This window comes from Nothobranchius furzeri, chromosome 15 (genome assembly GCF_043380555.1).
Source record: "Nothobranchius furzeri strain GRZ-AD chromosome 15, NfurGRZ-RIMD1, whole genome shotgun sequence".
NCBI classification, from domain to species: Eukaryota; Metazoa; Chordata; class Actinopteri; order Cyprinodontiformes; family Nothobranchiidae; genus Nothobranchius; species Nothobranchius furzeri.
The window spans coordinates 43,107,247-43,130,321 of NC_091755.1; the positions used below are offsets into that span (position 1 = coordinate 43,107,247).

The 23,075-nt window shown below is 43.6% G+C and overlaps 1 protein-coding gene across 1 annotated transcript in view; it reads right to left on the reverse strand.

Annotated features, from left to right (window-relative positions):
* The window catches only part of oprl1 (opiate receptor-like 1), an 85,893-nt gene that overhangs the window by 54,708 nt on the left and 8,110 nt on the right, over positions 1-23,075 (reverse strand). Inside the window, exon 2 of the mRNA XM_070544873.1 lies at positions 18,099-18,341. Coding sequence (XP_070400974.1) covers positions 18,099-18,310 — 212 coding nt within the window. The 5' untranslated portion in view covers positions 18,311-18,341. The remainder of the gene's footprint in view (positions 1-18,098; positions 18,342-23,075) is intronic.

A 23,075-nucleotide genomic window follows, 5' to 3' on the forward strand; every position in this document is an offset into this window, starting at 1 on the left:
CACTCAGAGACAACAGAAGAGAGAGACCAGTTTTAAAAGTTTAAAGATTTATTACTAAACAAATTAAACTAGACTAACTTTAAAACTAAATGTATGGTGTAACTAAGGTGAATGAGATGGAGAATGGTGTAGTGTGGAATGTTGTTCAGAACCAGCAAATCTGAAGAAACGATTAGTTCTGATGGGAGTGGAGGTGATGTCTTCGTGCTAAGCTTTGATTCTGAGATTCATACATACACACACTCACATGCACACATGTAGAAAAATAAAAAATAAAATACTTAGCACACACATTTAGGAATGTATATACCTTACATACTACATATATTATTACTTAGATCAGCCATTTTTATATTTTGCTTGTTTTTACATTATTGTATTTTGCACAACTGTTGCTGTGAAGCTCGCACACAAGAATTTCACTCACATGTACTGTACCAGTGTACCTGCACATGTGACGTGACAATAAAAGCGATTTGATTTGATTTGATTTGATCATAAACACATTCAATGCCATTCTGTCGGTCTATGTACCCTTAGCGGAAGTCCCCGTCTAGATCAGGAGGTGTAGGGGTCCAGCTTGGACCTTTCTGGAGCCGAAGCCTGTAGAACAGCCGCGGCCGCCGACTAGTCCAGTCTTTGAGATACTTCCGGGTCATGACAGTTTATCGACATCTAGCGAGACCCAAACCTGGGTCATGATGGTTCAGCTTTTATTCTGAAAGGAACCGTTGCAGCAGGTGGAACAGCAACAGATTTTATCCAGCTTGTCGTTGGTTCTTTCGGCTGAAGAGGAAAGTTACGGATTGGCCACTCCGACAACTTCTCTAGAACGCTTTGAACTGGCGTTAAAGATGGCGTGGGCATAGTTTTATACTTCCGATGTTTTGGTTTACGGTCGAATGAAAAGTGGACAGATTTACCAAGCACCACCAAAACCACGCCTCCGTCAGATCTGGCAGATTCTTATTGGATCAGTGATGTAATGTGTCATGTGGCTTAACCTTTCGTGAGATCAGTCCTAGTGGAAACATTTAAGTCATATTACTTATTATATTCTATAGGATTATAATAAAGTAATTAATATTTTGATTTCACAGAACGGTTCACATCTTATTATTGACCAACAATTTGTTTGATTAGCTTCATTAAAATAGAATTATTTGATTTATTCAAAGGAGAGAGTCCTTTCTTCATTCCTCTGTTGAGCTGGAAAGAAGCAGTTTATAACAAATGCACGAGACCTTGAGGTCATATCTCATGCAGACTAGTTCTGTGTCAGAGGAGAGGGGAAAATGACTTTTGGTGGAAAACAGTCATTTCATACCGTTACAAAAGAATAAGTAAAAAAAAATCAAGGACAAATCAAGGGAATATTTTACTTTAATTTGTTTTCATGTTTTTGGAAAGTTCGGTTTGAATCTGATTTTGTGAGAAGTTAAAAGCCTACGCACAAGTTAAGCACTTTTCTAAAGTTTCAAGAGATCGAAGGAAAAATATGAGATCAGTTAAGTTTGTGGAAAAGTTTCTAAAAGTACAGAATAAAGACTGATTTCCTGCATAAGTTCAATCTTTGAAATTTTCTTTTCAGCTGTTATTAAAATCTCTTCTCGTCTCGTGAGAGTTATGCATCGTCTCACGTCTTTGAACAACACAACCCCCAAAATAAACACCCATAAGCACCCCAAAGTAGGACAAACTAACTAAGAACATGGCTACCCACAATGCACCTTGCTCTCTACAACTGAAGAAGCAGACGAAGAAGGAGGCGGAGCTTACTATAGTACTTTTTACACTGTTTTGGAGTAATTTTCATCAACACTGGAGTATGGAGTAATCATAACTCCAAAAGAGTACATTTTCTTTAACACCTGACAGGTTACACTATATGTGTAACACCAACACTGCAGGACACAGAGAGGTATTTGTTCCCATACTCTGACGCTGCTTAGTTAACACGTGGGATTTTACTGTGTTGGTGCTGATTTGTGGGTTTATTCCTTGACTAAAATTGTAATAAATATAAGGAAAGAAATATACGATATCCTCCAAAGCCTTTGACAGAGCTAACCTTTGGAGGCTGTTTGCTTAACGGGGTCCTTGCATAAGCTAGGATCTTGTTTTTCTGGCTTTGCTGGGAGTACGGAGGCTTCTGCACCCTCTTTGGATTTAATGGACTCTGACAAAGAGGAGTTTTTTCTCCTGTTCTCTTCAAACGTTTAGCTTGATCTATTCCACCAAGAGCCAGTGGAACCGGGTGTATGGTGTGTGTGTATGCAGATGATGTTGTCTCCCTACCTTGCTAGCCTGCAGATGGTCCTCAGGGTGTTGCTAGTTATAGCATCCAGTTTGCCATTAAGTTAACAACAATGTGGTCATGATAGCTGAGACCAGATGGTCCCACATTCAGAGAAAACATCACAGCATCTTCATGTCAGCCCTCTCGCTCTGTTCCTGCTGCTTCACCGTCCGCAGTGCATCAAAAGCTGCCCAGAGTACTGATGCAAACTGAGCGCTCTGGTCAAAAAGCAACATGGCCGCCCATTGTTAGAAATCAGTAAAAGGCGAGGCGAGTAAAAGGCATGATGACGAGAAGGAGTGGAGGCTTGTTCAGGCTGCAGGGAGCAGAAATTAGTCCTGATGACCGTAAATGGACCGGCGCTGTTTCATCATCTGAAGTCCACATTACGGAAAACGCCATGCTGTGTGTGTGTGTGTGTGTGTGTGTGTGTGTGTGTGTGTGTGTGTGTGTGTGTGTGTGTGTGTGTGTGTGTGTGTGTGTGTGTGTGTGTGTGTGTGTGTGTGTGTGTGTGTGTGTGTGTGTGTGTGTGTGTGTCAGAAGAATATCTGATAGACAATATGATGAAACTTTCAGTAAGTTTTGACTGGATGATCATCGGCCACTAATTCCCTTTGGAGGCAATTCAATATGGTGGCCATGTCAAATCAACACAAAAGTATTGATATTTAGCTTGATTGTTATGTGCTCTCACACATACATACACACACACACACACACACACACACACAAGCTAGTTTTGATGGCCTGCGAGACGGCAGCACACTACGGCGCTCAGATGGAAGGAGTGCAGAAGGGCTGCAGCTATCAAATACTTTAGTATTCGAGTATTGTATCGAATCCTCCATTGATTAATCAAGTTTTCTAATTGACGTTTCAAGTGAAATGAGACTGTGGTCTGCTGCTAAAAATATGAAACTACGGCTCAATAATATATAATAAATTGATGTTTTCTAGTTCCCTGTTTCCCAGCCGATATTTATAATTAATAAATACTTTATGGAACAAAATTTCACTTACATTTCATTCACATTGTAGGTTTGTATTAACCTCATCCTGGTCACAATAAAATATCTGAATATGTTCACATATATTCAGGACTTAATTATTTCATCAGCATGTTCCATAGAAAGCTACTGGAAATGCTAGCAATAACATTTCATTTCTACTGGTGACAATGTAATGTACCATACCATACCATACCATACCGTACCATACCATACCGTACCATACCATACCGTACCATACCGTACCGTACCATACCGTACCATACCATACCGTACCGTACCGTACCATACCATACCATACCATACCATACCGTACCATACCGTACCGTACCATACCATACCATACCATACCATACCATACCGTACCATACCGTACCGTACCATACCATACCATACCATACCGTACCGTACCATACTATACCGTACCATACCGTACCGTACCATACCATACCATACCATACCATACCATACCATACCGTACCGTACCGTACCATACCATACCATACCATACCATACCATACCGTACCATACCGTACCGTACCATACCGTACCGTACCATACCATACCATACCGTACCGTACCGTACCGTACCGTACCGTACCGTACCGTACCGTACCGTACCGTACCGTACCATACCGTACCGTACCGTACCATACCACCTTTATCTATACAGCACTTTAAAATCACAGCCATACGGCTGACCAAAGTACTGAACAGTCGCATAATAACAGAGATAGAAAACATAAAACAGTACTATGAAATACAACCAACAATAAAAAAGACAAGCCGATAAATAAGTACCAATAAAAACCTTACAATGGATGATAAAATAAGAGTAGTAAAAACCAAACACAGCTAACTGTTAAATGCAAGGGTAAAATAATGTCTTTAGACTTAAAATCTGCCACGGTGGATGCCAGTCGAACTGTGACTGGAAGTTCGTTCCACAGTTTAGGACCCGCGACAGAGAAAGCTCTTTGTCCGCATGATTTGTAACACGCTTTCGGGACCTCGAGGAGCAACAGGCTGGAGGACCTGAGTGTGCGACCAGGAGTATAAACTGAAAGAAGATGTTGGTATGTTGGTAAATAAATGTTATTATGTACGAGTTGGCAACATAGTCCAGTCTAAATTGTATTCACATGTAAAAGCGTTTGTTAATTATATGCTACAACAGCTTGCCATAGTACTTCTGCGGCGGATGGAGCAAACTCGTACCAACAACCAGACGGTAGCAGCAGTGGCTTTGACCCACACCGCTGCAGACATCCACACGTAAACGGGATGTGGGAATTTTCTTCCGCTTGTAGAGTTTAGTCGTTCACAATCGTCACGTTTGTTATGAACCACACTAGCTCGTGAGAATGCTACCTGCTAGCTTAGCATAAGCAGTTCTGCTCGTAGTGTCACTCTTGATGCCAAACTTAGGACCGTTTCTGCCTTTTACAATGGTTTCTGTCTTCACTGGTCTCTCTATTTTCCTCCACAGCACCAGGATCACCACGCAGTGCTCCAGTAAAATGTGTTCAGATTGTGGAGCGCACATTTAACGGAGCTTCAATCAGAAAAAAATTCATCAAGGAATTTAATGAATCGAAGCATTTGAATTGTTCGATGATTCGTTTCAGCCCTAGGCTGCAGCATCGTGCAGAGCATCAGATGAGGATTCTGTGGCTGCTGGTAGATTGGACCGGAGGAGGGACACCCACCGCCATGCCAGGAGGCACTGACCTGCACCGGAGGATGATGCAGGATGACCTAGAGGTTCCTGCCTTGTCTGGAGGCTTCGCCCGAGGCCCCGACATCGTGTGTGTGAGCCCGTTGTGACGAGTGAGGCTCTCACCCTCCTGTAACAATGGGTCTGTTGACACACCTACAGCTTTGGAATGAATGGAGAGGTTTTAGATAAACACATTTTGCTGAACCAGGCGAAAAAGACCCGCCCCCTCTTGCAGCTCTGTATCTCAGCTAGACACAGCAGAAATATCATCCATAGATTCAAGGACATGACGGGACTGACGTTTTGATTTCTGAGTTTTACACACATTTAGAGTTCAATAAATGTTTGGAGACTTTTCAACCAGATCTTAATCTGAGTGATAATTAGGTCAAACTGCCTTTGGAACTGTCTAAAATCTCCCAAATACTCCCTGAAAGTGAGCAAGCATTTCTACGTTATAAAGTAGACGCTAAAGGGCTCGACACACGGGAGGCGACATCGCCTCTCCTCCATTCATTTTCAATGAGACGTGCGCGACAAAGCGATAATCGCGGGTCTCCCTCCTACTAAGCGAAACGCGAAAAACGTGCGTGTGAAATTTTGCACTCGTGCATGTGTCGTGCACGGGCGACCCAGCGACGCGATCCCAGAAAGTTGAAACATTTTCAACTTTTCATCGCTGTCGCTCGGACGAGGACCAATCAACGGAGGTTTCATTCACTGACCAATGAGCGGACAGGATGCTCCGTACACCTCCGAGCAAACATGGAGGAGAAGTTGATTATTATTATGTTTTATAGTAAAATCAGAAGTAAGATTTCACATAACTCTAGCAGCACCTTGTGAAACATCATATCTACCGCTTTATTAACTCTGAACCGCTTAAATAACCTTAATTCCCTCCAACCTGACACAGCCAATCAGAACAACGGAAGTTTTGATTTCACCATGGATCAGAACGCGTAGACGGCTCTGCCGCTGGCCGCTGCCGCGGATCGCCTCCCGTGTGTCAGGTAATAAAAGCGACGGCGACTAATTTCGCTGATCTCGGTCGTGTGTCGCCTCCCGTGTGTCGAGCCCATAACTGTGGCTCTCACTGCTGCAGGACTCAAAGTGAAGAAAGGACACACTCAAGCTTCAAACCTGGAAGAAATGGGTCTCTTCATCTCATCTCCAGCAGATTCCTAAACATGGACGCCTGTAGCACATTGGTGGGGTGCTGAAGCACCTCTGATTTGAATCCCCTAAAAGCGATCGGAGGATTTTGTTGGTGGACAGCCCTTAAAGTTTCTTCAAGCTTGAGAACTTTGAGAAAAAAATGAAGATAACTGATTTGTTCATTCCTGGAGAGCTCATTAACTCAGCCTGAATGTCTGACTATAGTCAGAGGAGAGAATGAGAAGCTTGGAGAGGACGTAGAGATGACGGGTTGGATCAAAGCAGGGAGCGGATAATGAGGTGCAAACGACCAAAAAGAATTAATTTCTCATGCTTCTGCTCATTTTCCTTTCCTCCATCTGATGTCTCCTTCTCTTTTTTCTTGTAGCTTCGCTTATTTGTTCCAGTTCCCCACTGCTGCACATGTAGCGACTGTTCAGTCTAACACGATACACACATGCATGTTACAGCTACGAGATGACGCCGCTCACAGTCTTACTGACTATATAGACCTCACAGGGGCAAGAGAGAGCTGTGGCGTCCACCTAAACACTCCTGCAGACCGAGCACACGCTTCATCTTAATAACTCTTCTAGGTGACAGAAAGCTCCTTTGGCAGGGTGGTGTGCATCATTATGCTGCACAGTCTTCTCAGGTAATGGCAGGAGAAGCGCTACAAGGAGCTCAAGGGTTCAGTCGGCTTTCAAACAGACCTGAAAGACTTTTTATCAAGAAGGTTCCACCAAAGAGAACACCTCCTGCCTTCACCACGGGGACAGGACAGCCAAGTGTCGCTTTTACAGTTTTAACTGCAAATTCATCTGGTCGAACATGTTTGTACGCATGAAACAACCTCGTCCTGAACACATCCCAGAAATGGGCTTTGATTAAGGCTGCAACGGAAAATCTGCTAAACAAGCTAGCTTTTTATCACAAACAGTGTCGTGGAACTCTCACCGCTCCGATCGGCTATACACCCTGGGCCACATCCGCCGGATACCAGCAGTGCTGCGCCCGAACGCGTTCACTGAACGATCGTTCGTGAATTTGTTCATTTGTTCGTGAACGTGAACTGAACTTGTTCATATTTTGCCTGACGAACGTAAAAGTGAATGCGTTCGTCCTGGCGTGCGTGAACAGGTTTATGAACGCGTTCTTTTGCTGTTCTAGCTCCAGATCTCCACAGAGCTTTTCCGGAGCTAACGCCTAGCTAAAACATCCGGTTAACCACAGAGTTTATAAAAGTAGAAGCCGCAAATGCAGCCAAACATGGGCAGTAGCGGTCGGTGCGGCGTCTACTCTTCTATGTTTATGCTGCGTGGAGGACTCAAAGTTCATTCAGAAAAACTGAAAATGGACTTAACTGTCATGCACTTCTAATATTGCACTTTGAGTTTGCTACCCCAGCCTGCTTCCTAACATTGTTTAATCATTTCCCATAAAAAACTGTTCAAATAATGTTTTCCTCATGTCTGAACGTATTATATACACACACACACACACACACACACACACACACACACACACACACACACACACACACACACACACACACACACACACACAAGTTTGCTGTGTGTGTGTGTGTGTGTGTGTGTGTGTGTGATTTTTATGCAGTGTCTGTTTAGGAACACATTTGACTATCGCGGAATTTTATTTTGAAATGCTTTATTTTGTTAAATTTACCGGCCTGCCTCTTATGTCTAGGTTTGACTTCCTGCCAGAATTGACGCGGTTCATCCGCGGCTCGCGAACAAATAGAGCAGACGCCGAAACGATCGCTGCACGGCTCAGCGCTTCACGGCGCTTTGGCGGCCCGTGTGGTCTATAGAATAGGATAACAAGGGCGCCGACTGAAGGCAGTCCCCGTTTCGCGGCACTTCGGCGGCCGGTGTGTCCCCGGTGTTAGAGGGAGAAACATCAAAGCACAAACATGAAACGAGCGTTGTGGCTTGTATGACCCTAAGCAGCTACGGTAGTTCAAGATGGCACACCACTGTGGAGTGTAAACCAACATTTAAGTAAATAAGAATGAAAAATGTCAAGCCAACAGGAATATTACAGACAGACGTTGGTGAAAGCTATTAATGAGAAAGCACTGGTGTGTGAGTGGACACAAATAAAACCGTCGCACACTTTAAAGACTTCAGCAGTCAGGCAGGGTGAGATGTGGTCCAGCATCATCAAGCTTTAATGGAATTACTCTGATTTAATAATCAGTTGCATGTTCTACTTTAGGAGAATCAACACGTTTGACTGAGGGTGCCTCTGGTGTGAGAACATGCCTCAACCCTGATAATGATTACAAACGTTATTTAAAGTTTTCTTGATCTGCATACGAGGTTTATGGGATGAACTAATGATTATGTTTAACCGAGTTTTCCTAATTAATATCCTACTTGGCACTGAAGTCATTTTATTTTAAATCAAACAAAATACATATACAACGTGTTATTTTACAAAAGTCACAAGTGATCACCAAGTTTATTACAAAATGTGTTTGAATATCTGTTATAATTACAGTTATATGGGAATCTAATGGTCCCGTTGCGGGGTTGAATTTAAAACGACTTAGATAACAAAGGTACGTCTGATAATGCCTGGGATTTTACGCCTATGGTGGGTAAACATATCAGACACAATGTTCAGAAACATAAATCTAACCCAAAACCCAGGAATCACCCAGATGTAGGAGACTATTTTCATGTTCAGCCTGTGTGAAACACCTTTAATGACTAATAAATAATAAAGGCCAAAAGGGAATGACATCAAGGGAAGATGGTGTGTTTTACCCTTACAACAGATAAAGTACAGCAGTATGTTTCCAAACGCTCATTGTACTCACAAGATAGACACTTAAAAGGGTCGGTCACACACTTCCTGTTTGAAAAGTGCACGTGAAGGAGGTGTGGCCTGGCGGACTAAGAGTGCGACGCTGAGGCAGTGACTGACAGTTCATATCATTTCTAACGGGTTCTTCCTCAGTAACTGTGATCTTTAATCATCCACCGGCAGCTAAAAGATGAGGAACCACCTATAAATGACACTTTCTGTCAGGAAGCAACAGAGTAGGACTAAAAGTGTCCTTTAATAACATCGCCAGTCTACTGATAAACCTTTGATTTATGTCCTGCCCATCTCTCAGGGGTTCTGGATATCGACTCATGCTGACGTCACTGTCCTCTAAAGAAAACTGGGACCATGAAGGGGAAAGACCATCCATCATGCTCCATCAAAGTCTGAAGCCAAGGGCAGCCGGTGGAACACCAGGAGAGAAGGTTAGGGGCTTCTCCAGGTTTCTACCAGAACTACAGAATCACCAGAAGGAGCTGAAGCTGGTCACGGTAAAGTCCGCCAGACTGAGTTTGCTTATTTAAAACAGATGCTGTCCTGACTGAAACGTTACGTGTAGTTTTAGAGAACATCACCTGGGGAGTAGCTAGTGAGATGAAGAGGTCTGTCTGTGTTTGTGCCACATGCTGCAGGTGGGAATAATCACCTCTTTACCAACTCCCACATGTGATGCGTGTTTACCTTCAACTCATGGAAAACCCACAATACATCACACGTTTATAGCCGATTCACCAGCATCACGTGCTTTACAACACATGATGCTATGAAGTTCCTTGAACATGGAACGCAGCTAAACGTGAGCTGCCCACCTCTCTGTCTTCAATCCAAAAGTATTTGTCCATAAAAATTTTAATAGGGAATAAATATTTACAGCTGTTGAGATTAGTTTTGTCTGATGTTAGACATCTTCAACAGTTAGTGCTTGCTCACTGTTGTGACACCGACCCATGACAGACCCCTCACGCCACCCTCACAAGCACGCTTTGGTAAAGCTGCCGGTGTCGGTACAAGATCGGCTCGGGTGCAAGATCGGCTCGGGGTCATTCGACTGCCGATGACGTCTAAGTAGTTGATTGGCTGAACATGAACCTTACGGAATTACGTAATCACGTTACGTTGTTATCACGTTACGTTGGTCCAGGAAAATGTTTGTGTTGGAAAGATGGACAACTTTTACAAAGAAATCCATCATTACCTCTTTGAAAATACACTTTTAGCATAGAGCTGCATGTATATTAGGGCTGAACGATTAACTGCATGTGCAATTAAATTGCGATGTGACAAAAGGAGATTTTCTAATCGCAAAGGCTGCAATTTGGCAGCAAGTGGTTAGCGCAATGCTAATATACGTGGAAAAACCCATAGGAATGCTAATATACATGGAAAAACCCATAGGAATGCTAATGCTAATATCGCCGATTATATTATTACAAATTATGAATTAGAAATGTGCCAAATGATTACATTTGGAGTCTAATAGAAAGTAAAACTACCATCAATCAAATAAGTACAGACAGGTATTTTAGTAAAGCCAGAAAACTTTTAACTCCAGAGTTTTGGCTAGCAGCTATGAGCGTAACTGAACTACGCATGGACAAGACGTCAAAAACTCTAAACACAAAATACTTCAATAAACGGGACACACTTCTTTCCTGCAAATACAATTTCACAGGTGTTGCTAATACCTATGATCCTTCAAGGGATGTGCTCAAAGAGGAGTTCAACATTATGAATAAAATATAGTGTTTTATTTTACAAATACCATTATAAACACAAACTTACATCTTTAGAAACATTATTTTAATAACGAAACTGCTAAATTCTTTCCAACAGTAGAGATGTGTAGTGTATTTTGTCTGAGTGGGTTTGCAGTACTTTGACGTCATCGGCAGTCGAAGGACCCCGAGCCGATTGTATGTATGTATATAGAGAAAATAGTGTCCTTAATACAGGAAAACAAATTTGTGAGTCTGTTCTAAGGCAAATACGCAAGTCACATGACAACCAGCTATATTTGATATCTACACACACACACACACACACACACACACACACACACACACACACACACACACACACACACACACACACACACCCAAAGCAGACAGAAACACCAGCAGTAACAGGCCTGTTTTCTAGTTTTAATGGTCACAAAAAACTTATTTTACAGTTTTTTATTGCTTTCACACTAAAATTAAAAGTAGTACACTGTTAGCAAAACATCAGCCCATATTTGCACAACTATAAGCACGTTGTCAATCTCACACTTGTTGCAAAACTCTACACACACACTTAACATCCATCACACACCAAAATCTATCATGAAGTCACTTCCTTGCAATACCAAAGCACTGACGGTCAAATTACCAAACCGTCCAACCGACTGGTTCAACAGTCATCAGGTGTGTAAACACTTGTTTGCTTAATTGTAGACAACAAAGCTATAACACTCAAACAGCTCCAAGCTAACATTGTCAATAACCATGCCAGATCAACTCCGTATCAACACTGGCACGCATCCTAAAAAAACAACATATTCAAATGAAACAAATTTATCGAGTGCCTTTCAAGCGCAATTCCGAAAGGGTGAAACGACTGCGGCATGATTATGCAGAGGTACGTATTCACTTTAGCAGTCTGATCTTGCATACTGTCTCATAATCCTTTACTGTACTGTAATATGTATACTACATTTACACTCAACTACACAATTTTGCCTGACACTGTTCTTTAGGTAGTTTTAAAAATGGATGGAGAGGAGATCCAGCATGAGTTCATTCACATAGATGAGGCTGGGTTCAACCTGACGAGAACACGAAGGAGGGTAAGAAACGCCATTGGCCACAGGGCTGTAGTCAATGTCCCAGGGCAATGTGGGGGAAATATGATCCTCTATGCAGCCATTACACAGAATGGGGTCCTCCACCACCATGCCCAAATGGGCCCTTACAACACAGCACTCATACTTACATTCTTGGACCAGTTGCACAACGTAACAGCAGCAAATCTAATCGATCATATGGAATACACTGTTGTCTGGGACAATGTGTCTTTCCACCGCTGTGCTCTGGTTCAGAACTGGTTTCAGTAACATCCACATGTCGCCGTCCTATATCTTCCACCATACTCTCCATTCCTCAACCCTATAGAAGAGTTTTTCTCGGCATGGCGGTGGAAGGTATATGATCTCTGTCTCCAGGGAGGGGTTGGTTGGTTCGCTGGAGGTTTTGACAATTAAAATTGCGCCCACATTTTCAAAGTTAAACACATTTCTTTTAACAACGGTAGTTTCTGCTTCAGCCCTCTCCCCCCTCCCCCTGCTTCAGCCCTCTCCCCCCTCCCCCTGCTTCAGCCCTCCCCCCCTCCCCCTGCTTCAGCCCTCCCCCCTCCCCCTGCTTCAGCCCTCTCCCCCCTCCCCCTGCTTCAGCCCTCCCCCCCCTCCCCCTGCTTCAGCCCTCCCCCCCCCTCCCCCTGCTTCAGCCCTCTCCCCCCTCCCCCTGCTTCAGCCCTCTCCCCCCTCCCCCTACGCAGCGGCCGCAAACTCACTGATGCGCCTGCAGCCTCTCAGAGCTCCTGCTGCTCTAAACATTAAAATAATTATTTCATTTTCTGTTCCTCACTTCTGATTACCTTCAGTGGTGTCTGTTTGTTGCTACCAGCAGGTACAAAAACTAACTTGTTTTTATTTGACTATTTTTCTGTCCTGCCTGTTTATTATCTTCCTGCATCTCCTCTCAGTCCTAAAGAGAAACTGCTACCTGGGTTCATATATATTCACCTCATGAGTTACCTTTGAACTGCAGTTCTAAAAGATCTACCGACCACTAAAACAGCGGGGTGCTCACCGGCCGCACCGGTGAGGTACGTCACTGGAGGACAAAACAGGTGATGCGCCCCGATCCACAGCAGCGAAACGCATCAGGCACAAATAAGAGAATAAAAGACAGAAAACATAAAAGGAAATGAGCCGACATGAACGATCGCGTGTTAAATTAGTTTTTGAGGTGGTGAAACCTGATTTGATAATGTTACTGTGGCCGTGCTCAGGACGCAGATGTCTGGAGCGCGTCAACAATCAGAGCTTTGCATGCGCAAGCTGGTTAAGGTTAGGATGGGGGTGAGGGGAAGGTTAAATTGCAAGAGGGTAAAGGTCACAATTCGGTCAAATGTTCGTTTTATGGCGGTTGTCAGTACCGATGCTCTGGCACAGCGCGTCGCCTCCCGACATGCTGTCTTTTCCGAGGACTGCATCTCGTCGGTCGTTATCACGTGACAGCGACTAGTCGATGACAGGCATAACAAGTCATTACAGAGCCGTGAAGTCGACTAGTCAATACAACCCCTAATGAAAACATTGCCTGCGATCTTTTTTTTTTTTTTTTTTAACGTGTCCTGTCTGGCTGTGAAGCAAGCAGAATTGATTTCTGAATGCTGGTAACAAGCCTTACAGTTTTACTCTCAGGTGGAGCATCAGAGCATCTGCTTTTAATGTCTCAGGTGGAGCATCAAAGAGTCTGCTTTTAATGTCGCACCTGATATTTAAAACTTTATTGTTATTGTTTTTGAATGCTTTGTAATTTCGACCAGACACGGAGACAGAGGTGAAAGAGAAAGGAAAAGAGAAAAGGTGGGGAGAGAGGGGGTTAGGTGGGGGGGGGGGGATTCAACAAAAATAAACAATAATGAACAAGAGTCTGCTTCTAGACCTGCAAAATGAGACGAGAAAAAAGCAAAACATAACAAAAAAATGGGACACAACACCAATATAACAAAATCAAGCTATCACTGCGTCAACTTGATGAAGAAATATATAATCAATCATTGTTTAACTAAACAGTCACACGATAATATACCACAGTGCATTGAGTGCCCACCATAGTCTTAAGACATGTGTTGAACGTGCCCAAGCCCATACTTATGAGAGCACCATGTGAGCACCTGTGTGTGTACACGCGCTTGTTTATGTAAGGTTTCTCTATAGGAGCGTCCAATAGAGAGTGTGAGGGACCACAGATCTGCCCCCCAAAGACGCGTAGGAGACGGGGGGAGCTCCAAGTCCCAGAGATCCAGGCGCTGCCCCAGAACACAGGAACCCCAAGGAGCCCGCAACCAGAAAGGCCCCCGCCCCCCTCGAGAGGCACAGAGGATCGCCCCGGGGGGCCACAACCAGCAGCCGGCAGAGCCCCGGGAGACATCAGCGGCAACTCCTCAGGCCTGCCCGCAGCCTCCCACCCCCTAGCCGGCCGAGTCCGGGACCCAGCGACCCGGGACCCAGGGGCGACCACCCCCGCCGGGGACCCAGCAGAGCCCAGGGACCCAGACCCCCCCAGGCCGCCACCGGGATTGATCAGGCAGATGCCAAAGATCTTAAACTCCCTGACCCGGGAGCCACGATCCTTGATGAAATTCTCTGGCCAGATCCAGCTAGGCGAAGAGACAATGTCTAGTGTTTTCTTCGGTAACAGTAAACTTACAGTACGACACGTAAAGTGACATGTTGTTACAGTACTATGAAGCTCCATGTCAACATTTTGGGCCTGTTGAGAAATAAATGAGTTTCTTTAGTGTGCAACATTGGTCTTGTGTAATGTTTGGTGGGTTTACTTTATATTTGTACTTTGTTGATGGTAGCCTGCTCTAATCATAGGCAAGTAGAAGTGCTAAAAGTGTTGTAGGTTTATCACAGCAAAGTGTAACTCGAGCAAACAGAGTATGGTAAATGTGATGCGTGTGTTTCTAATGGTAAAAAGTGTGGTTTTTAAACATAAGCGTATAGTTTTTACAAGAGTGTTTAATTATGCAAAGGATCTGTAGTGTTTTGCTAATTGGGTGTGTGGTTGTGCTAATCGTGTTTACTGTTCTGAAAATCGTGCTTAAGCAATCTAAAAAAACTGTAAAAATCTTGTCACAATAGAACCGATGCAGTCATCAGCAGTTTTAAAGCATTAGAACTACACACACACACACACACACACACACACACACACACACACACACACACACACACACACACACACACACACACACACACACACACACACACACACACACACACACACACACACAGACCAGTGCTTTTATTTGGACTCCAACATTAAGAGCTTACTGAAGAACTGTCCATGAAATGTTTGGTCCTCATACGTGTTACGAAAAATGATGCTGCAGTATGTACAGAGCATCAGAGTTAACGGGTGAATGGAGAGCCACTGTAGCTTTTTGTAGAGTCTTCCCCTGAGCTGAAATATGTCTGACCAGGAAGTCTAATTAAATACACAATCGACAATTAGCTTTGGATAGTAAATTCATTGGAATATACAGCGATGCGTTGCCATTACACCACACTTCAGGAGTGGTTTACAAGTGTTTGTCACCAGCAGCAGCTAAACGTAGGAAACATCATTCATCCAGGGGTTGAGTCTCAACTGTTCTGCTCAAAAGTACATTTTATAAACTCTGTTTCTGCTAACAGAGGCTGTTCATATGTACAGAGAGTATGTAGTACTTCACCCGTAGAAAACTAACCACATAAAACACCAGTGCTGTAATGTTAGTGTGTGTGTGTGTGTGTGTGTGTGTGTGTGTGTACATGCATGTGTGTGTGTGTGTGTGTGTGTGTGTGTGCCTGTATTCGTCTTTTTTAAATGATGTATTGTGATCGACCTGAAAGCCAAAGCATAGCTGTCGGACTAATCAGGTCAACATGAAGAAGACTGGGTTTTAATTATTTCTGTGACTCCACACACACACAATCAGACCATCTGTGTTTAATTACCTTCCCAATCAGCTCAGTGGCTCCAGACCAAAGGAGGAATGCTTTGTCTCTATTCAGAAATAAGATATTCATACAGAGACAGTAGGGTGTGGGAGGAAGACCTCGTAACCCTTGGCAACGATCACCTGTAGTTGCAAAAAAACTGAGTCCAACAAACAAAAACAATATGAAGCAACACTATGAGAGGGATTTATGTTTTTTAACAACACAAAATACCAATTTCATTTTACTTTAGACTTCCTGACAGTGGCAGAGGAATTAGATGTCCATCTTGTGTCTGGAGGGTTGCAGGTTCGCATCCCACCTGTCAGAGTCATTGTGTCCCTGGGCAAGACACGTCACCATCCTTGGTGGTCAGAGGCACCGGTGGCACCTGTGTATGCCAGCTTCACCTCTGTCATTGTGCCCCAGGGCCGCTGTGCATTGTAACTCATCACCACCGGAGTGTGAACGTGTGTGTGAATGGGTGAATAACTGATTAGTTGTAAAGCACCTGAAGGAGGAACCTCTGGATGGCTTTTTGCAGCATTTAACAAGAAAACCTAGAGAGATTTTTAAGTGATTGGACATGTCATCAGCACCGGATGGTAGAACAACTCTTCTCTGTTTGCTCTGTATTAACAGCACTGTGATGTCACTGCCTAGCACTGAATGCAGCGTGGCTTTTATCTGGATTGGGCAATTATTCATGTATGAAAAGATCAAAACAAAGTGGCAGGCCAGTCTACAGAAAACCCGAACACCTTTAATGCTTCCATCCATTAGCAACACCTGCTTATCCTATTAGAGCATCACGAGTGGGCTGAGGCAGTCCCCGCTGACAACCGCTGACGTTTAAGCTGCAACCTGACTGTGATGTCAGTGTGGAACAGTTCTTCCACCACGAGCTTCCTTTTAGACCATTTCTGTAGAAATCTTGTGTAAACCCAACAGACCTGTAACGTGTGCACCACACCAGATGTTTGCTACTGACGGTAGAGGAGACTGAAGACTAATACAGCTAGCAGGCCTGCAGCAAGCTCTTCATTTATGCTGTGTGTTTGTGTGAGTGCGTACAACCACTCTAGCAACACACACACACACACACACATACACACACACACACACACACACATACACGCACACGCACACACACACACACACACACACACACACACACACACACATACACGCACACGCACACACACACACACACACACACACACACACATACACACACACACACACACACACACACACATGACACAAATGGCTTGAAAAGCACGTCTGGGATTCTGATGCCGTCACACGTCACAAAGGCGACGGGTGACGGCTGAGAAGGATGTGGTGGTGATGACGGCTCATTCAGGCTCATCAGAAGCAAAACAGTCTTCCAGTTACAAACCTGGAGTCACAATGACACGACTAAAGTGTAATCCTTTCTAGAAAAAGGTGAAAAGTTTGAGGGAAAAGAATGAAAATGTCAGACTAGTTCACCAGCTAGAGGAAGTGAAGCCCATTGCGCTTGTGAGCCTAACGGTAGCAGGTCAGTGTTTTATTTCATTCCTTTAGGAGTCGACATGTCTGCGTGTGTTTTTGCTCACGAAGCCACAAACGGCATCATGGAGCATTTTCCTACATCATTCTGATGCGTGGACTCAGAACTCACAGAACTTGTTTTATTTTAGTTTGGTTTAGATTTTAATCCAAACTAACTACTTTATACAGATTGTTTAACCTTTTTTTAATCCTAGCTTTTCAACTTCAATGTCAAACCAGTAAAAATGGTTCAGTTGAGCCACTGGACAGCAAAGATGTCAGTGAACATGAAATACAACTGATTACAGTTTTCATTTTCTCAGCTGCCAGTCTAAAGATGATGAGCAGCCTGCTTTAGCAGCTGCACTGTGTTTGATTTCATGTTATTAATGGTTACGGAGCGATAATGCAGGAGCAGGTCACCTGTACTTCACTTGGATCACTCACACTGGACTGAGAGGCACTTGGGCTGAGTAACTGTTGTTTATCAGGCAGGAGGGGTGTCTAGTCGTACCGACTGAGCACTCAAAGCACTTTACATCTAACCCCCCCCCCCCCCTGATTTTAAGATATAAGGCTATGTGAGGTAAAGGTCTTGTCCACGGACACTTTGACGATTGGTACAGGAAGTTGGGATAGAACAAGAATCTGGTAGGCAGCAAATACTGACGAGCACATTTTAGTTGTGATCTTTTAGATAAAAAAACGGTGTTCCCGTTCCTGTAACGTCGCACGTATGACAAATTACAGCAGAAGCTAAAATCCTCTCACCTTATGATGACATACATGACCAGGAAATTCCCCACAAGGCCAATGACACAGACAATCATATAGACGACCACTATGGTGACCTTCACCCCCGTTGGCAGAAGGCCATCGGTCTCGTTGTAGGGAACGCTGATGTTGTCGAAAAATGAGTCATTGAATGAGTCATTGATGATCTGCAGGTCGGCCATTCCTAAAAGGTCATCGGGAAACTCCATCTTTCACCGTCTGGTGGAACTTCCTACCCACCTAAAAGAAAAAGAAATAATCACAATAATGTTGGAGCAAACCAACACCTGTAGACACACGAACCTCCATGTTACAATAACCAAAGGGTTTTTGTCTTCGCCAAGGATCTTAAACCCCCTGACCCGGGAGCCACGAACACTCAGGCAGACCAAGGCACTCAGGCCTTGTTTTTAAAGCTTTTTCAACGTGGAGAGTTTGTGACAACCTGAGACTCCAGCAGGGAGACGAGCTGCAACTCCTCAACACGACGTTTTATTGGAATTAATGACATTTAGCAGAGAAAAGATGGTTTTCGACATCTGTTCAAGAAACGGTGTGGTTTCGTGGGCGACGGTGGCACAGGAGTTAAGTGCTCGCCCCGTAATCGGAAGGTTGCAGGTTCGAGTCCCGCTCAGTCTGTCGCTGTCGTTGTGTCCTTGGGCAAGACACTTAACCCACCTTGCCTGCTGGTGGTGGTCGGAGGGACCGGTGGCGCCAGTGCTCGGCAGCCTCGCCTCTGTCAGTGCGCCCCAGGGCAGCTGTGGCTACAATGTAGCTCATCCCCACCAGTGTGTGAATGGGTGAATGACTGATTGTGTTGTAAAGCACCGTGGGGGGTTCCAGGACTCTAGAAGGCGCTGTATCAAATACAGGCCATTCACCATTTACCACTGTTTCTCTCATCCTGCTCGCTCCCACCATCGGAGCAGCTTGTGGACTGTACCAATTTGAGGGTTAGTGGAGGGGGAGTCATCATCTTTGGATGAATGAAAACACAATGTTTTACTGATTTAATTTGTTTTTTGTTTGTGCTCTGCTTTCACTGGACAATACTGTATCACTGTTAAATATGTTTGCATGTTAAATGTTTGGGGGGGGGGGGGGGGGGGGGGACAACTGCTCTCCAGAGAGGGGCATGACCTTATCCCTAAGTCAGCCAGGTCAACTTATCAAGAAGATCCAATTTAGCCGCTTGTATCCAGGATCTTGTTTTTCTCTTTATATATGCTTTATTTATCATTTTCATCCCATTTCAAAGTAGCAAAAGACAAAAAATGTGCCTTACATCATCCTCAAATGTAGAGTTGGTTGAGAAGGTGCGCACATAGAAGCCACAAACAGCATACAGGTGTCAGGGTGTCCACAACGTTTAGGGTGACCATATTTTCATTTTCCAAAAGAGGACACCTGGCTCGATCGTGAAGAACTTTTCTACTTACAGAAAATGTTTACATATTTATGGAGAAGACGACCAAGAAGAAACAATCTTTTATGTAGAGTCTCTCAAGGTAAAAACCACGAGGCACTTCACTAAAAAAATTAAATGATTAACTCTGATAAGAATCAGTTAGTCTGAGTGTGTCATGCAGGCTGAACACAGCTGTTTACAGCGAACTCTACGAAACTACTAAAAGAACCTAAAACCGACTTAAACAGATGGTATCTACTGCCACTTTCCTTCTTGGGTAGAATCGAATGCATAAGAACGAATATTCTTCCAAGATTATTATTTCTTTTTCAGATCCTCTCAATCTCAATTCCACAGGCCTTCTTCAAAACACGTGATAAGTTAACCGCTACATTTATTCGGCAGAATAAAAGGCCAAGAGTCGGTCTAAAAATCTTAACGTCTACTAGAGAAAACGGGGGCTCAAAGCTCCCTAATCCTAAATTGTGCTATTGGGCAGCTCAAATAAAGGCTATGGGTTGCTATGGAAGAGCTGTCGCTCTCAGGAATCAGTTCCTCAACACTCTTATTCGTAGGGTTGGAATCTCAGAAAAAATTTAAATGACTGATTTATTTGTTAAACACACATTAAGGATTTGGAAAAAAAATCAGAAACACCTAACCTGAGCTATGCCCATGGAGAGTCAGAGAGTCTCTCTGTTTGTCCAAGTCAAGAGGATAGTTTTCTTAGCGATGCATATGGCCGTCAGAACCACGTGAACCACAGATGTTTCAGTCGGGACATGGTCCAGGTTTCCCAGTAAACAAAGAGAGGGGGAAGTTGGGATATGACATTTCAGACACTTTGACTCTACCCCAAAATTCCTGGACAGGTGGACAGGACCACAGTGCATGAATGTCATTGTCAGGAACGTTGTGTGTGCAGTGTGTACAGGTGTCAGACGACACAAACCCCATCTTGAACATCCGATGGCCTGTATACCATTGGAGCGGTTTGCAGCTGAGGGTGGAGCAGCTGGGATGAGAATCAGCTCCCCTAAATCTGAGACCATGGTCTTTAGTCGAAAAAGGGTGAAATGCCTTCTCCAGGTCCGGGACCAGGTCCTGCCCCAAGTGGAGGAGTTTAAGTATTTTAAGTTTGGGATTCCCCAGAGGAGTTTACCCAAGTAGCTAGGGAGAGGGACGTCTGGGCCTCTCTGCTTAGGCTGCTGCCCCCGCGACAAACCCCGGAGAAGCGGAGGAAAATGGATAGATGGATGGATGTTTCCTTTTTTATAATAACATTTTTGCATGTTTTTCTTTTATTAATGTCCATCTAGGAGAATAAACGTATTAACTTCAGATGATGCTTCCTCACACTGAGTCATTTCATTTTCTTTATCAAAGTCCAAATTTAGCTTTAATTCAGACCCTGTCCAAGACCAAAGTCTTCCTTGGTGTAGACCACCCCCGTGGATGTTTGAACCCTAACCCTAACTCCACCATGTTGTTTTAACACACAGCTCACATACACTTCAGAGCAGAATAAGGGCGCCAAACTGTCTGCCCTCACTGAGATAACATCTACCACCATCAGCTCATGCCCAGTGGATCTGGAGTCTGTTTGAAAACCAGAAGACTGATGGCACATACGAGTTATTGTCCACATTTTAAAGAAAGGTGCATACAAATAAAGGTGGAGACCCTGAAATAAAGTATGATTCCTCTTTCTGATCTGATCTAACTCCCACCTCATCGTTAGCCATCCTCCCAAGTGCAATACAACTGTGGGAAAGGCAGCTCTTCCACTGCATCACCCCTACATGCAGGCTGCATCAGCGATGCATCAAAAGGACGCTGTGAACCAGCACCCTCCATCTCTTTCTGCGTCATCATCAATATTCATCATATCAAAGAAGCAAACTTTCTCTGCTGTGTAGCTGAATTTTCCTGGATAGCTGCCAGGCCCCACGTATACGTCTTCTGTGAGCTTCGGTGTCTCTGTCTTTCTTCTCCTTCTGCTTTTTGCAAAGTCGGCGTGTTTTCGCTGTCTGAGCTGAGTTAAAGTAAAGGTCTTTAGTATGTGCCCATGTAAGGCTGCAGCTGCAAGCTAGTTGGGCTACTGTTTACCACCCTCAGATTGTGCAAGAGGAAAAACAAGTGCTGTGGACAGATGTTCTCTCAACCCCAGCTGCACGTTTGTCTCAGTGAGTTTTATCCTAAATTTGAGTGATTCAGTTTAACTCAAGAAAGGCAAAAGTCGTTTTACAGGAATGGGCACTGGTCTATACGAATCAGATTGTGTTCAGTCAAACTGGATCTAAATTATTCCAGTTTGAGTCATTTATATTACCATCAGATTATTTCCAGTTCACCACCTTTTAGTCTAATCTAACACGTGAAACACACTGCTCCAAGCAGAACCAGCCCACAAACATCTGAAATCCAGCCTGAGCAATCGAGCCCTGACCCTATCGTCATCATGACCCTCGACGATGGTCTCCAGGTTTGGATTACAAACAAAACACCAACATCCCAGACACGATGGGCCGAGAGGATCTTCCTCCTCAGGCTCAGCCTTATCTCCAGTTTACACCAGCTGTATGGGCGGCGGCACATTACAACTTAAGCTCCACAGCACTGTTTAAAAAGTAATTAGTTACAGTTACAAATACAAATAAACTTTTTGGAAAAAGTAATTGAGTTAATAACTCCATTACCTCATTATTAAAGTAATAAGCTATCTAAAAAAGTAAGAGTGACATTACTTTTATGTTCTATAACTCAGTTACGTTCTAATATATCTATACCATCAAAGAGTTGTTTTCACTGAATGATTCTTCCTCTCTAGCATGAACACGTCAGAAACCTGACATGCTCATTCAGTAGAACAGATTTCAGGAATGTTCATTTCCAGTAGGAAAAATATCATCATAAATAGCTGGAATGCATATCCAGTCTGCCTAATAAATGTTAAAAAGACCACTTTAGGTTTTTAGGAGTTTAGAGATCTCTCAGACTTCATTCCTACTGGCGGTTGTTATTTTGGATTTTCTTAGTTATCATTTCTACTAGTACCCACATAGCTGTTGATGTCTTCATTTGTAATTTTAACTACCAACAATACAATTAGTACTAGGATAAATGAAATTATTGCCATATAAAAGGAAATACATAGAGGTCTAATTGTTGATTAAATGAAAGAAAGAAAATGATTTTTACACAGTGCCTCTTAAGATAAAAATCACGAGGAGCTTCAGACAAAAAATGTAAAAAAAAAAAAAAAAGACAAAAAATTGTTTAAAGTGAGAAAAAAATTACAATTATGATTAAAAAAATGTAAGGAAAGGGAGAGAGAAAATGAACAGGAAAGAGGGAAATCAGTAGATCCCAGGAAAGGCGGAATAAGAGCAGAACAAGGAGAGGGTGGTGATGAAGGTCGCGCTAACACCTGAACAGGTGAGTCTTCAGCTGCTTAAATGCTAAATGGAACATTTCCATATCTGAGGAAAATAGCTAAAGTTGTGCCACTGTTTACGACTGGGGATGAACACAGCCTCAATAATTACAGGCCTGTTCCATTACTT